Below are 14,647 nucleotides of genomic sequence, written 5' to 3' on the forward strand. Positions count from 1 at the left end.
TCAGCCTGCAGTGCGAATGCACTAGTGGCCAGGGGAGGTAATGGCAGGGGAGTCAGCCTGCAGTGCGAATGCACTAGTGGCCAGGGGAGGTAATGACAGGGGTATGAGTTGTGAGCGCGTCGGGACTGGTGGCTACGGGAATGTTCGAGAAGGGAGCCGTGGTCAGGTGACGGAAGAGGACGGTGGAGTCTGCCGGTGGAGCGAGCGTCCAGAGTCAGCGAGAATGATCGAGAAGGGGGGCGTGGCCTCGTGTTGATGTACAAGGGAGATGCGCGGGAGACTCGGGGCTGTTGCAGTGGGGTCTCCGCCTGATGTCAAGTGAACGTGTCTTCAATAAAGTGCCATCTCAAGAGAAGTGCGTCAAGTCGTCATTACACATGTACAGAGACCCACAAATATAATCTGCTGAGCCAGCGAACCCAAACAGCCGAGAGGGACATCCAAAACCACAGCACGTGAACCAAAGCTATCGACACGAAGAGGGGTTTCAGAAGAGGAGGTCTAATGATGTAGATGCTTACCCCGAGCCCTCATTACTTTGATAGTGCATTGTCTTTGAGCTGTACGCCTTGTGGCGTCATCTGGTCGAGCACCAATTGAGACGAGGCTGAAACGAAAGCTGTCTCTGGTGTGGACCAATCAGTTTCAAGGACAGTGCATGTATTATCTGTGTTTTTGGTTTGCATTTTGACTGCATGTATTGTGGTTAATGCAGACATGAATCCTTGTCAAAAGGTTTCAGTTTTGTTGCCTCTTGTCATCCCGACAGGTTTGTTCCTTTCACCTGAAGAAGGCCAATTGTGTTGTGGCCGAAACGTCGTGATAATTTTATTGTTATTTTATTATTTATTATTTTATTCTCATGCTACGTGACTTTACCGAAAGAACCAAAGAAAATAAACCCCTATTATTATTAGACGGGTACTTGTTACCATTATGGAGCAGCAAGGCTTTGAGGCTCCTTTATGAGCTGTCAATGAAGAGGCGCCACTCATTCTGGTTACAGGCGATTCCGATCGCCTCGAATAGACTGGTCACTGTGGCAGAAGCAGAGCCCATCTTGACGGATGAAGAAGCTGCAAAAAGGTTGGTGACACTTCCTCTGATCTGCGACTTGCACACTTTTATCCAACAACATTGGACTTGGTGAGGCCAAGATCTCTGATCAAGTCTTTGAGGTCTTTTTGGTTGGGGTAGTATGGGTTTCTTTCCTCAGCTCCACCTCTGAAATTGTCATCTGGATCTACGTCTTCCTGGCTCTCTGACTTGCTGCTCTCTTCTAAAGACGGCTGCTCTCTCTCCGGAGGAGTGGGTACGGGGAGCTCATGGCAGTGTGGCATCGGGGCGATGGATGAAGGAAGGTCTGGATACGTGATAGCAGGTGCATTGTTGCCAGTCCGACGTTTCGAAGGGTCCACCATGCAGAAGTAGCAGTTGCTTGAGTGGTCAGTGGGTTCCTGCCAAATTATTGGGATAGTGAACTAACATGGCTCTTTTCCCCTCTGTACCATCCTGCAAAAATACATTTATTTCACCCATGACTAATGTGTAAGATTCTCGCAACATTTTTCATATATGATATATTTTTTCAATAACATTGAAAATTGAAAAACATTTTAAAATTAAAAACTTTTACAATTAAAAAATATTAACAAATTGTATAACATAAAATTCCAAGCAACAATTGTCCATCTTCCAGAGTTTTTTTTTGCATTGCTCGCAGGTGAAATGAGGTGCCCAGGGTTTGGCTTGACCCCCGACAGGCATGCCGAAATATGCCTTGTTGTAGGCCTCACACATCTTAGAAGATGCTTCCACAGAGTACCTTTTCGTTCTTGTTTTGATAAATTGGCCGCAGACATAGCAAAATACATCTGGCCGGATGCTTGCAGCCTCTTGATGCCATATCAGAAAAATGCAGATCTCTATCCACTTATGCAGCTGGAACTAAACTGAACTGGTGGGCTTAAGGCCCCTGTATTTATACTATTTATATTACTGGAAAGTTCTAGAATGTTATAGAAGTTACTCCAAGTTTACTCAGCACTGAATCTATCTGGAATGTTCGGGAAAATAGTTAACTTTCTAAATATCACTGTCCTGGTCACAAAAGCAAAGTTTGTGGGGAATAACAGCCATTCTCTGTACTTTTGAGGCATAAGAAATTAAGGAAATAACACTACCCAGGAACCAAAAATAAATAAATGTTACAGAGTGTCATATATGCATTCTTTGAAACGGATTGGTCTACACCGGAGATGGCCTTCTTTATGGCCTCGTCTCACCAGTGCCAGACCAGAGAACGCCAAAAGACGACCAATGGATATACGAGAGCGTTTATATCTCGGGGTCACCTTGCATCACAGCTCCTGTCAATATTGAAGTTTTTTCCATTGTGATGACTGTAGCGGCCACTAGTGGCTGCAAGGGGGTACGTAAATACATAGACCAGTGGAACCCAACTCCCTCTGGACCTTGCGGATCCCTGTAAACCTCAATATTACCATCCTGTAAATCGTGGCGTCTGCTTCTAACCACAGATTTGAAACCGGTGAGAAAAAGTATCTAAAAGGGGCGCGCGGTGGCCCAGTGGTTAGCGCACTGCACTCTGAATCGTACACAGACGTACCGTACACTGTTTTTACAACAAAAAAAACAAAGGGAGCGGGAATGATATTTGTGTTTATTTATAAGAACGGATGACAGATACATTCTCTATACTGCACGTACACAGCTAAATTGGCAACTTCAAGGAGCCTGTAACCGTGGCAGACAGTATTGAAAGCGAGACGGTACACAGATTGCAGCCTCTCTATGTGAATGCCAACATCTTCCACGGTTAAAATCACTTGGCAATAAGCTTAACTCAAGAGTTAAACACTACACATTGCTCAATCCAGCATATGCAACAGCTAACTCGGAATCTAGCGGACTTGGACCTTGCCGACTTTCTATCAGCTTCAGCGTCAAAAGCCACGAGAGACATATTACTCGACTCATCAATGATTTGTGGGAATTGTACATGTTTTTGCGATTGTTGAGCACGAGATATACATCAAGCGAGCTTCAGGCTAGCCCTGCCCTCCGGGGTGAAACCCATCCACCTCCAAGCCACAGGAGTTTGTGGGGGGGGGGGCAGAATTCAAAAAGTTGGCTTTCACATTCGTTGCGGTCTTAAGCAAAGACTCAACAACGGTTGTGCCAACATTTAGCTTCATAGCCCTTTTAGAACGCCATTAAAACTTAACCTCAATCTGTTATCATTCATTTGCAATGTGTTGTTACGTACGGCGCGAATTAAGTTTTACATACATAACGGTCACTGGGTTTCTGATCAATAGGACAAATGACGGGGCACTTATATATGCGTACGTTCAGCCCTTTATCAATCCACCACTGGACAAGGCCCCCCAACGCCGTTCTATATCGGGGTTATTTGACCATGCTTCACCACGCTCGTGTCGGTGTGTGCTGGTGAAGACGGTGACCCAGGGCCGGTTCAGACGTCACTCGCCAACTGGTGTTAGCCCTGGCCCACAATCAAACTTTGATCGCCGTGTTTACAGCGAAGTGCGCTAACCACTACACCACTGGTCTCAACCCCTAACGGCACTTAATTTTGGTAAAAAGTGAACTGTGTAATCGATATTTTCTGTAATTGTGATGTTTGATGGTGTTGCTGCAATGTGTTTTTTTGTGCACACAGTAAAAATGTGTTCAGATCATGAACTAAGCCCTCTTTTTCAACGTACATTGATTTTATATTTTACCAAGCTGGGGCATTTTCATGCATTTCATGAGGTACAGTATCTCAAGGAGAGTAATGCCAAGTATTAGCCCAGGAAATCCTCACAGTCTCTCAAGACTTATATTCAGGAGAGTCCTGCTACATTGGGCGCCACCAGTGGCGAGATGTTATGTCCCTCACCTGGTACGCAGGAGGTCGTGGGTTTGATCCCAACCCTGATGATGCCTGTTGTAATATTTGGAGTCCACATGATCTCTCTCTCTCTCTCCGTGATGGTCGCATGGATTTTTCAAGGGTCTTCTGGTTGTGCCCTCTACACTTAGAAGCATGCGTTTAGATGATTTGGCTACAATACATTCCCACGTTTGATGATGATAAGCCACTTCTATGAGCTAGCACGTGTGGCCAGGTCACCTCCAAAAAAGAGCCGATTCGATCAGTGGGCCTTACTTGGTAAAATAAATCAGTTTAGTTTAGAGTGTTTGGTTTGTGGGAAGCATTCGGGAGTACCCAGCGAAAACATGAGTGGGTGATGTTCAATCTTCTGGCCAAATATCACAACTGCATGCCTACAACACCTGGCAAGCCCTGTGGTGGTTGCCCATGCACAAACTCGCCGGGCTCAAATCTTGCTAAAGAGTCCAGCGATTTGGCCGGAGACATCGATCGAACTCTTTTAAAATACATTACGAGTAGGCACGTCACGACGCTTCGATTCACGCAAGCAAAACCGATTCTTTCGGTCGCAATGCACGCATCGAATCATGCATGTGAGAATAAGTCATTTGCGTTCATAACATACATGCAAATCATACGCGCATATGACATTCGGGCAAATGGGGCGAACGAAACTGTACAAACGGGACAGACGGTAAAACAAAAAAAACGAGAAACGATATGAACCTGACTGGGTGAAACGTTTCACAACCGCTTTGGGCTCGCCATAGAATAAAGATGGTGGTCACCGCATTGCGCGCTTTCAGACGCGCTTCTGCGGCCGTCTGGAAAGCTCTTCCTTCCGATATGACGAAGCTACCGGAGCTATGCACTTTTAAATCTAGATTGAAAACTCATTGCTTTAGAACTGCTTTTTGTGTCCTTTAGTTTGTTGTCCTTCCCCCCCCCCGCCACCTCCGATCAGCACGGGTGGCTACGAACGGTGGCGAAAGAAGAAGTTCAACATATACGTACGTACATACGCAAGAGCTTCACCGTTTCGCAGAACTCCCAACACTCGCGTTGTGATTCACACGACGATGGACACAGCTGAGCGACGGCGCGCTGCACAACGATTCCCCCACAAGGCGGCCGGCTGGCTGGCTCGGAGTGCCGAGCCGGCCACTGCCGAGAGCCTAAGTTCGAATCCAGGAAATCCGCCCGCAAACGACTGCGTAAACAACCCATAAGATTACATTTACACTTATATTTGGATAAATTCCAGCTTTGAGGATTAGTGTGGGAAGGTGCACTCACCAGCGTGTAAAGAACTGAGAGGCCTTTAACTGATGCAAAGTGCACTACATAAATAAGGAGTGAGTCACGTTAGGGGATCTCAGATGTAGCTCTGTGATATCCGCTTCTGTGGATGGTGGCCCACTGCTCTGCGAGTTTCCGATATTACTCCGTGTCTCGTGGCGCGTCGGTGCGATCGGGATAGCGTTCGGGAGAAAAATCCAAAACAGAAAAAGCACGCTTCCTGCTCGTGCGACCACCACTGAGGATTCCACTGCAGATATGGGTGGCTGGGTCGCTCCGCATGTTGCTCCACGTGTCGCTCCACGTGTCGCTCCACGTCAAATGCTCGCCGGGTCCAGCGAACACAGCTTCCACTCGGTGCTCTTGCTGAGCCGCGGAGCGGTGAGAAATTCATCTGCAAACGGAGAGCGGCGGCGATGGCGTTGGACGCGACTCCCAACGTGAGCGGCAGCCCCGCAGGGATGGGGGGGTGCCACTGGGCGTGCCCCCTTTCAAATGTGTGCGAGATGAGATGTGATGTTCAGTGGGGAGCGGTGGTGTAGCGGTTAGCGCCACAGTGTGCTACGAACCCGGCAAAGCGAGTTCGATTCCCGTTCACTGCCAACGCCAGTGACCATTATCTGAACTGGTTCTGGGCCTCCCCTAGGTCGACTCAGCCTCAAATGAGTACCTGGTGTGGTGTGTAACCATCACCATTGCACAGACAAAGACGGCCGGGCGCGGTGTTGGCCACCCACCCCCTCGTGTGCCGTGCCGGCCTTCGTAGGTGCTCGCTAACAGCACTTGCCTCAACAGTCTGTTAAGGCTACGCGGGGAATCTTTGTCTTTGTTTTTTGTTAAGCCCTCTGAGATGCCTCCAGGGTATAAAGGGGCACTATCAAAAATAAATCACGATCGTCGATTGAAAATAAAAACTACAAACTGACAAAGGTAAAGGTGGGGGACTGCAATTGACTTGCTCCTGCCACTGTTGGGAGGAAAGGCCTCATCAAGCATGAGCTCTGGAGAGCCCCCTCTGAGGGTAGTTGGCCTACTCTTCCACACTGACCAGACTTCTTGAAAGAAGTGGGAGTACCCACATTTTGATCCACCACAAACGACCTACCAATCAACTGTAGTGAGCCACTTTGCTGTGCTGGGTAGGCAGGGTTGGTGTTGGATTCAACAAACTTGTCCCATTGTTTTACAGTGCCGTGCCGGGCGATTGAATCCGGCCCACTTCTGGGTTGCAAGTCAAGTGGGCGCCACGGTGGCTAGGAGATGTTAATTACCTCGCCTGGTGTACAGGAGGTCGTGGGTTCCATCCCAACCCTGACACCTGCTGTATATTTGGAGTGTGCGTCTCTCTCCCTGTGGTCGCGTGGATTATTTTTCCGGGTTCTCCGGTTTTCCCCCTCCACATTTAGAAACAACATCACACATTTAGAGTATTTGGCTGCTATAAATTTCCACGTGATAAGCCACTTCATTGAGCTATCATTTGTGGCCAGATTGCTTCTGAAAAAGAGCTAGATAGCTCAAAGGGGCCTTACCTGGTAAAATATAAATAGTTTCGTTTAGAGTGCTGACTGTTACAAACCGACAGACGTTACCACAAACAAAAATAAATGCACAAAACTGAGGGAAAGTCAGCACTACGAGGGGAATACAATGCACATACACATTTAATTTATCGCTAATGTAGCAAATTAACGACAAGCATCTTAAACGCACTTTTAAAAATCACGCACCATGCCAACGGCAAAACCAGCCCTTGGCGATACAAACCTTCCTGACCAGGGCTCCAACTCGTTTCCTTGGGCTGACTCAGAGACGCTGCTATGCTGTTCACAGTTGAGTCCGGTCCAAACACCTGCAGGTCACCACAGGTTTGAGAACAACCGTCAATGTTAGTAGCAGCAGCAGCAAAATCAATACCGGTTATGGCGATATCTGCATGAGTGAATAATCTCTCCACGTTCATCTGCAGAACTCCTCCTTGGCGGCTCCACCAATTTCAATGTAAATTTTGAAGATTATTACATTCAAACACTTATTAATGGGAGTTGGCAAAAATACCACCAATGTAGGACCACAGAGCTTGGGCAATTGTTGGCGCCAGGTCTGGCCGCCTTCCCCCTCTGGTCTGTGGTTGTCTCCTTCCCCCACACCTTCGATATCCGATTTATATTCGTTGCTGTACCTCATTTTTACTTTGTTTTGGCCTTTGTCATTTTCGTGACCTGGGGCATTCTTTTCTGCGGCCGTCTGGAACGCTCATCCTTCCGATATTACGAAGTCACTGGAACTATGCCACTTTTAAATCATCTAGATTGAAAACCAATTCCTTTAGAACTGCTTTTTGTGTTTAATTTGTTGTCCTTCACCCCCATACCTCCGATTAGCACGGTTGGCTACGTACATTGATAACGTTCAACATACAAACTTACAGATGCAACTTTCACGGACATGGCTGTATAAAAATGAACTAATATTATATCTTAATTCATTCAGAAATTAACATCATCGTTAAGCTTACGGGAACGTTGTTGAAATAACAACGCATGTGACCTTTCACCCAATAATTTGGCAAATTCGTTTTGTCGGCCCCAGCGATAGGCCAAATTAACCACTACACAATACTCTCCTAAGTGTGCCAACGACACTGCATTGTTGTTGGTTACCAATGAAGCAAATAAAACAATGAAGACTTAATCACACCTTGCCGTACATATATATAATGTACTTCCTGTAATTATTGCGACTGTCTCTTGTAAAGAATACCCGGATATTTTTGTGACCCGTGCCCAATGTGCCTCGCTCTTTCCTGGCCGTGGCCGTTACCGAGGACACAGGGGGGTGGGGGCGGTCATCAATAAAAGTTTTGGTAGCACTCAGTGCGTTGTTTTCCCTTGGTTCCACTGAGCGATCATCTTTTTCGTCAACCGCGACACGAATCGGCTCCTGCTCCCCAACACCGGCCACGTGCACACACAAGGGCTTTCTGAGCGGGTGACGAGGTTACAAAACGGCATCTGTTTATTCGTACGGCTCCCGGCACGTAGGAACGCCAACGGACCCTGTAATATCAACGTGCAGGCGTCACGGTTGGCCCCCGATATGGGGCCTCTCCCTCGTGAAGATCCCTTATCCGGTGGTCGTGTGACTCGATTATTATTTTTTTGTTTACACCGAGGCTGCGAGCATTTTTCAGAGCCACGATTATTATGATTTTTATTCAGAATCAACTGCACGTTGACTCGTGTTTCATTGTGGAATACGCCATCAAATCGCGGCTGCCGACGGTGGAACACAAAATTCGCTGCCCTCCTGAGAACCCGATTTAAGCACGGGCGGCAGAAACCCAACATTTAAGAACCCCAATTCAAACCCAGGACCTTAGCAGGGCGGGATCGGAGTCACCTAGCCACCTCGGATGGAATTAAGGGATCATTAGAAAGGACTTAACGAAGGCGAGATGTTAACTACCTCGGAGGTTATGGGTACAATCCAAACCCTGACACCTATATATTTTGGAGTTTGGATGTTCTCCCCGTGGTCTTGTGGATTTTTCTCTGGCTGCTATAAATTTCCACATGATAAGGCACTTTTGTTGAGCTATCATTTGTGGCCAGGTCGATTCTGAAAACGAGCTATTTCACTCAGTGGGTATTATGTGGTCAAATTAAAATAGTCTTGTATATTCTTGACCGCGGCCTTTAGAAAATCATGTGTTTTAAAAGCACTTGTTTCAATTTTGTCATTTTCTCAAAGTTCCATGCCGACCGCTATCGGTGTCATAACGTGTAACTAATTATTAATTCTGATCTCTCACACAGCATTGGAAGACCCCCTGTGCGAGAGAACAGCCCGTGGAAGCGGGTATCGCAGAGCTGCCTCAGAGATCCCTTCAAATTTACTCTGGGTCCACACAATAGAAGGTAGAAGCACTTTAGAAGCCGATCCTGCACGTGGGGAATTAAATAAAGTCAAAAAGCGAAATTCGTCTACGTCGCTGCGGTGTCTTCACGCGGCCGCTGTGGCCGTACCGGGGCGGCTGACGTGGCCGTCGGAGGCCACACTTCAGGAAGGGCCCTTTCGACCCGCAGCAGAAGGGAACTCAGCTCGGCCTGGAGCTCCTGGCCCTCGGCCTCCCAATCAAAGAGCAGCAGCATCCTCAGCAGCGGCCCCACCTCGGCTAGAGGGACCAGGCACGCAGGATCAGCAGCAGCACTTTCACTTCTCCACCACCAACACCACCGTCCCCCCATTATCATCATCATCATCACCACCATTATGCGTCAATAATGCTATACGAGCCTATGGGTCTCTATGCAAGTATATGGGGCTCTTTGTAAGTCTGTGGGTTTCTATGCAAGTCTGTGAGTATCTATGTAAATCGGTGGGTATCTATGTAAGTCTTTGGGTATTTATGTAAGCCTATGCGTATCTATGTAAGTCTATGAACCTACCACCCGTGACGCACCTGCCACCTCTAACCTTATCTAGAGTAAACATTTACAATGCAAGTCCTTCCAGTGGCCTATTTAGCCATTACACGGATGGCGAGCGACTGGGTGCTGTCGACCTCTGGGCCCATGTTGACCAACCACGATTATTATTATTTTATTATTCCGGTGGCGAGGTGGGGCAGGTGTGGGGTCATACCTTTCCACACACGCTACTATGAGACTGCCTCACGACATTCTCAGCGATAATAATTTTCGTTCCCACGGCAGGCGTTTCGGCAAATGTACGTATGCATCCACAAAATGTTTTCTTTTTGGGGTTAGATCGCGTAAACATTAACGTGTCGTTGACCCGCCACCACCCGACACAGCCAATTAGTAAGGTCAGTCGTTGTAAAGAAAACGTGCCAATTAGTTACTACTTCAGCACACCGGTGTGTTGGATAATAAACCCACAAAATGTACAATTTGAGTACGCTGGTGACTACAACTAGCTTCATCAGGCGATGTCAAAATTGTGAGGAAGCCTTTTTCTTTTGTTTCAGTCATAAATAGAGAAGCAAAAGTGATATCGTCACTGTGAGCCGACATGTGTACGTTGAACTTCTTGCACGCCGTACGTAGCCAACCGTGCCAATCAGAGGGCGTGGGTCACATGAGACGCCAAAGGAGAAGCCACGGCCCAATGAGAAGCCACGGCCCAAGGGGGCTCCTTTCTGCTCGAGTTCGTTGCAAGATGCTCGCTAGCGCGCTCGCCCGGCACACCTGTCCTCGCGTCGACTGCGCGAGCGATGTCGCCGATGGCGTCCAGCAGGGCCGGCTCCTCGCTGGGGCTGCCCTCCCGCAGGCTGAGCCGCTTGCGCGCCGCCTTCCTGCGGTTCTTGGACGACCGCCTGCGCAGGCGTTCGGTGACTTGCAGCGTGTCTGTGGATCTCTGTGCAAGTCTGTGTGTCTCTGTGCGAGCCTGTGGGTCTCTGCGGGAGCCTGTGTGTCTCTGTGCGAGCCTGTGGGTCTCTGCGGGAGCCTGTGTGTCTCTGTGCAAGTCTGTGTGTCTCTGTGCGAGTCTGTGGGTCTCTGCGGGAGCCTGTGTGTCTCTGTGCAAGTCTGTGTGTCTCTGTGCGAGTCTGTGGGTCTCTGCGGGAGCCTGTGTGTCTCTGTGCGAGTCTGTGGGTCTCTGCGGGAGACTGTGTGTCTCTGTGCAAGTCTGTGGGTCTTTGTAAGAGTCTGTGAGTATCTGCGCGAGCCTGTGGTTCACTAAGCGAGGTTGTGGGTCTCTGCGTGAGTCTGTGGGTCTCCGTGCCGGCCTGTGGGTCTCTGCGGGAGCCTGTGGGTCTCCGTGTGAGCCTGTGGGTCTCTGCGGGAGTCTGTGTGTCTCTGTGCGAGTCTGTGGGTTTCTGCGGGAGCCTGTGGGTCTCTGCGGGAGTCTGTGGGTCTCTGCGCTGGCCTGTGTGTCTCTGCGCTGGCCTGTGTGTCTCTGCGCGAGTCTGTGGGTCTCTGCGCGAGCCTGTGGGTCTCTATGCGAGTGTACGAGTCTCTATGCGAGCGTACGGGTCTCTATGGTAGTCTGTGGGTCGATGCGAGTGACGTGGCTCTCGTACCCGGAGATGCGGGAGTTGCTCTGCGAGTACTTGGAGCCGAGCACTCCGCTGCTCGCAACGCTGCTCGCGTCCGAGTACAAATCGCACTCCGCTCCCTCGTCGTTTCCTCCATCAGCTAAAAATAAAACCCGCAATCGTCACATTTTCAGTGAAAATACAGCAATAAAAATCGAGAAGAAAATCATGAATACGCATGGATTCCGCAACGCTGCACGACAATGCATTCGTGCTATTATAATTTTCGCCGTGAGGCCGGGAACGCGCGATGACGGCGCTCGGCGCGACGGCCTCACCCAGGAGGTCGAGTCGCGCCCGCTCCTTGTCGGCCCGAACTACGGCGAGCCGCGCCACGTGGCGTTCAAACAGCGCCGCCTGTGCCCTCACGCCGGCCACCTGCTGGCCGTGCGCTTTGTCCGACGGAAGGGTCGGGAGAAAGAGAGAACGCCACGCGCGGGGGGCCTCGATTAGCGCGGCGATACAAGCCACGGAGGGGGGCGCGGGGGGCCCGTTGGATCCGGTCAAGCGCCGCGGCATGGCGTGGCACCACCAACCACACGAGTTCATTTTCTTGTTTTTGTAAACACGGCACCATGACGGAGACGAGCGTGGGAATGAAACGTCAGATTTCACCCTTTCCCGTTGCGAGACTGCAAGTTGCAGGGTGGGACCTACTCTTTGGTTTTTCCGGTAAAGTCACGTAGAAATAAGAAATAATACAATTACATAATAGCATACGGCGTTTCGATTGCAACACATTGCAACACAATTTAGCAATCTTTGAAATAACGTATTCAACCAGACCTTGCCTTGTGTTTTGACCGACCGACTGTGTTGCTTTATATAGTTTCCAAATTTTGCTAAGCCCTGTTTGATTTGGTGTGCTCCTCCGTCTCTCTCTGTATCCCCTGTTGTGTCTGTGTTGATTCCCTCTGCTTGGGTGTCTGTGTGTATGTCTGCGGTTATGTGTTTCCTCTCTCTCTTAAATTTAGCTCTTCTGTACCTGATGATGATTGCTTGTGTTGCAATCGAAACGTCGTACGCTATTATGTAATTTTAATATTTCTTATTTCTACGACTTTACCGAAAAAAACAAAGAGTAATTCCTGCAGCCACGAAAGCGCCAAATCAAGGGTGGGACCTGTTCACCGCAGAATGTCAGAACGCGCAAGCGGTTCAGCATACATTTTATTTAGAGAGGCGTAGTGCCGTTGCTTTTAAAGACGTCGTACTCACCGCAGAGAACCGTGGAGACACGACTGTGCCACACGCCCTCCCGCATGGCCTTGCGGGAGCCTCGGGACCGACACAGTTCTATTATTTTTTTTTATTCCAGTTCCATTCTGATCGTGCACACGTATATCATCGGAATGGGAAAGGGTTACTTGGGCCCATTCCAAAGAGCGCACGGCAGCACGAGCAGGTGCGGCGAGAAGGAACTGGGCCTCGCCGGCCATGCCGACGGCCACATCGCCGGCGGGCGAAAGGCGACGGGCACGCGCGTTTATCCCGTACCTTCCTTCACCGCCGGCTTCAGGTTGGTCTCAAGCAGATCCAGTCGGTTGTGTTTGTGGATCTGACGTGGGTGCGGTCAACAGGAGCGGAAACAAATGCAGGATTTGCATTAACTTCATTTGTATATGGTTGTGCTTTTGATATGGTAAAGAGCTGTACAATTGGGAATTTTTTTAAAAATCTGGTGTTTTGTTAAACAGACCGTGGCATCTGCAGCCAGCAGTTGCGGGGACCATACCAGTCTTCCACCAGTGGACCATACCAGTCATTCACCAGTGGACCACCAGTGGATCACCAGTCATCCACCAGTGGATCACCAGTGAGACCACCAGTCATCCACCAGTGGACCACCAGTCATCCACCAGTGGACCACCAGTCATCCACCAGTGGACCACCAGTCATCCACCAGTGGACCATTAGTTGTCCACCAGTAGATCACCAGTGGACCACCAGTGCACCACCAGTCATCCACCAGTGGATCACCAGTCATCCACCAGTGGTCCACACCAGTATTCCACCAGTGGATCACCAGTCATCCACCAGTGAACCACCAGTCATCCACCAGTGGACCATCAGTTGTCCACCAGTAGATCACCAGTGGACCACCAGTGCACCACCAGTCGTCCACTAGTGGACCATACTAGTTGTCCACGGACCACAAGTCTGGAACCATAGGATCAGCCAGAGGCACTCACCAGCCGCATGGCCTCCTCCCAGGCTCCTCCCTCCGTGAGCGTCACCACAGCTTCTTCGTGGTCCTGCCCAGAGACACGGCCATGGACAAATAACATCCTCGACCTCGTTCACACAATGAGGCAGGTGCTGTTTGCGAGCGCCTATTAAGGCAGATCATTTAACGTAAAAAAAATTTTGTCCATCGACCTATTGGCTTTCGAGAGGTATGTTAGCACATGACTTAAGTATGCAAAACTCCAGACTGGCTTCAATATTCTGGGGCTCATTAGCAGTCAGGACCTTTTGAACAAATGTGAAGAAAACGAGCGGAGGTCTGCTTATTAATTTGATTGCCCATAAATCTCCAAAACAGCGTGTGCCGAGTTTTTATACACCATTTGTGTTTTTTACATTGAGCTGGGCCCCATTGTGTCGATGGAGTGCTCTTGCCAACAATATTTGGCAGCCCAAATAGTATTTGCCTTGCAAGCATGACTCTGGACTGGTTTTGACCATCCGGGTCTCATCAGTAGATGCACCCCTGGCTTAAGCGAACGCTGCTGTTCAACATCAATGCGTGCGGAAGACGCACGAACTGATGCTACAAACTATTTTTTATTTTACCAGGTAAGGCCAACTGAGCTATATAGCTCTTTTTCAGAAGGTACCTGATAACAGCTCAATGAAGTTCCTCATCACGTGGAAATTCATAGCAGCCAAATACTCCAAAGGCACGTTGATTCTAAATGTAGAGGGTAAAACCGGAGGACCCGGAGAAAAATCCACGCCACCACAGGGAGAACGCGCAAACTCCAAAGGTACAGGCGTCAGGGTCGGGATCGAACCCACGACCTCCTGTATAACAGGCGAGGTAGTCAACACCTCGTCACCGCGGCGCCCATGCTGTAGCTACTACGAGGGCAAGTGTCACGGCAATCCACTGCGCCGTATTCGCACGCATCCTGTCCGCCCACCTCTGCATACTGCTCCAGGAGACAGGCAGCTTCCACGTGCTTTCTCTGTGCGGCCAATTTTTCTAGAGGAACAAACAGGAAAAATACGTAAATAACTAAGCATATCAACCAGAGCTCTTCAACCGTATTATCTGGCGGAGCAACGTGATAAAATAAGTGTGAGCCGGGGGATCAAGTGACATCACATGTGAAACTAAACTTTTTATTTTACCACGT

General features: G+C 49.2%; 1 protein-coding gene across 3 annotated transcripts in view; it reads right to left on the reverse strand.

The window, feature by feature from the left end:
• Window positions 1-2,671: 2,671 nt before the first annotated feature.
• Window positions 2,672-14,647, reverse strand: part of ELP1 (elongator acetyltransferase complex subunit 1) — a 37,056-nt gene continuing 25,080 nt past the window's right edge. For 2 of the 3 annotated variants that reach the window (XM_032968499.2, XM_032968500.2), the window contains exons 27-35: window positions 14,432-14,493; window positions 13,478-13,540; window positions 12,783-12,843; window positions 11,564-11,677; window positions 11,271-11,385; window positions 10,438-10,565; window positions 9,253-9,401; window positions 6,992-7,076; window positions 2,672-5,618 (exon numbers count right to left, since the gene is read on the reverse strand). In XM_032968499.2, the coding sequence (XP_032824390.2) occupies window positions 5,542-5,618; window positions 6,992-7,076; window positions 9,253-9,401; window positions 10,438-10,565; window positions 11,271-11,385; window positions 11,564-11,677; window positions 12,783-12,843; window positions 13,478-13,540; window positions 14,432-14,493 (854 nt within the window). In that variant the 3' untranslated portion in view covers window positions 2,672-5,541. The remainder of the gene's footprint in view (window positions 5,619-6,991; window positions 7,077-9,252; window positions 9,402-10,437; window positions 10,566-11,270; window positions 11,386-11,563; window positions 11,678-12,782; window positions 12,844-13,477; window positions 13,541-14,431; window positions 14,494-14,647) is intronic. The other variant, XM_076073091.1, reaches the window with a different exon arrangement.

This window comes from Petromyzon marinus, chromosome 40 (genome assembly GCF_048934315.1).
Source record: "Petromyzon marinus isolate PM22_M1 ecotype Great Lakes invasive population chromosome 40, UKy_Petmar_22M1.pri1.0, whole genome shotgun sequence".
Classification (NCBI taxonomy): domain Eukaryota; kingdom Metazoa; phylum Chordata; class Hyperoartia; order Petromyzontiformes; family Petromyzontidae; genus Petromyzon; species Petromyzon marinus.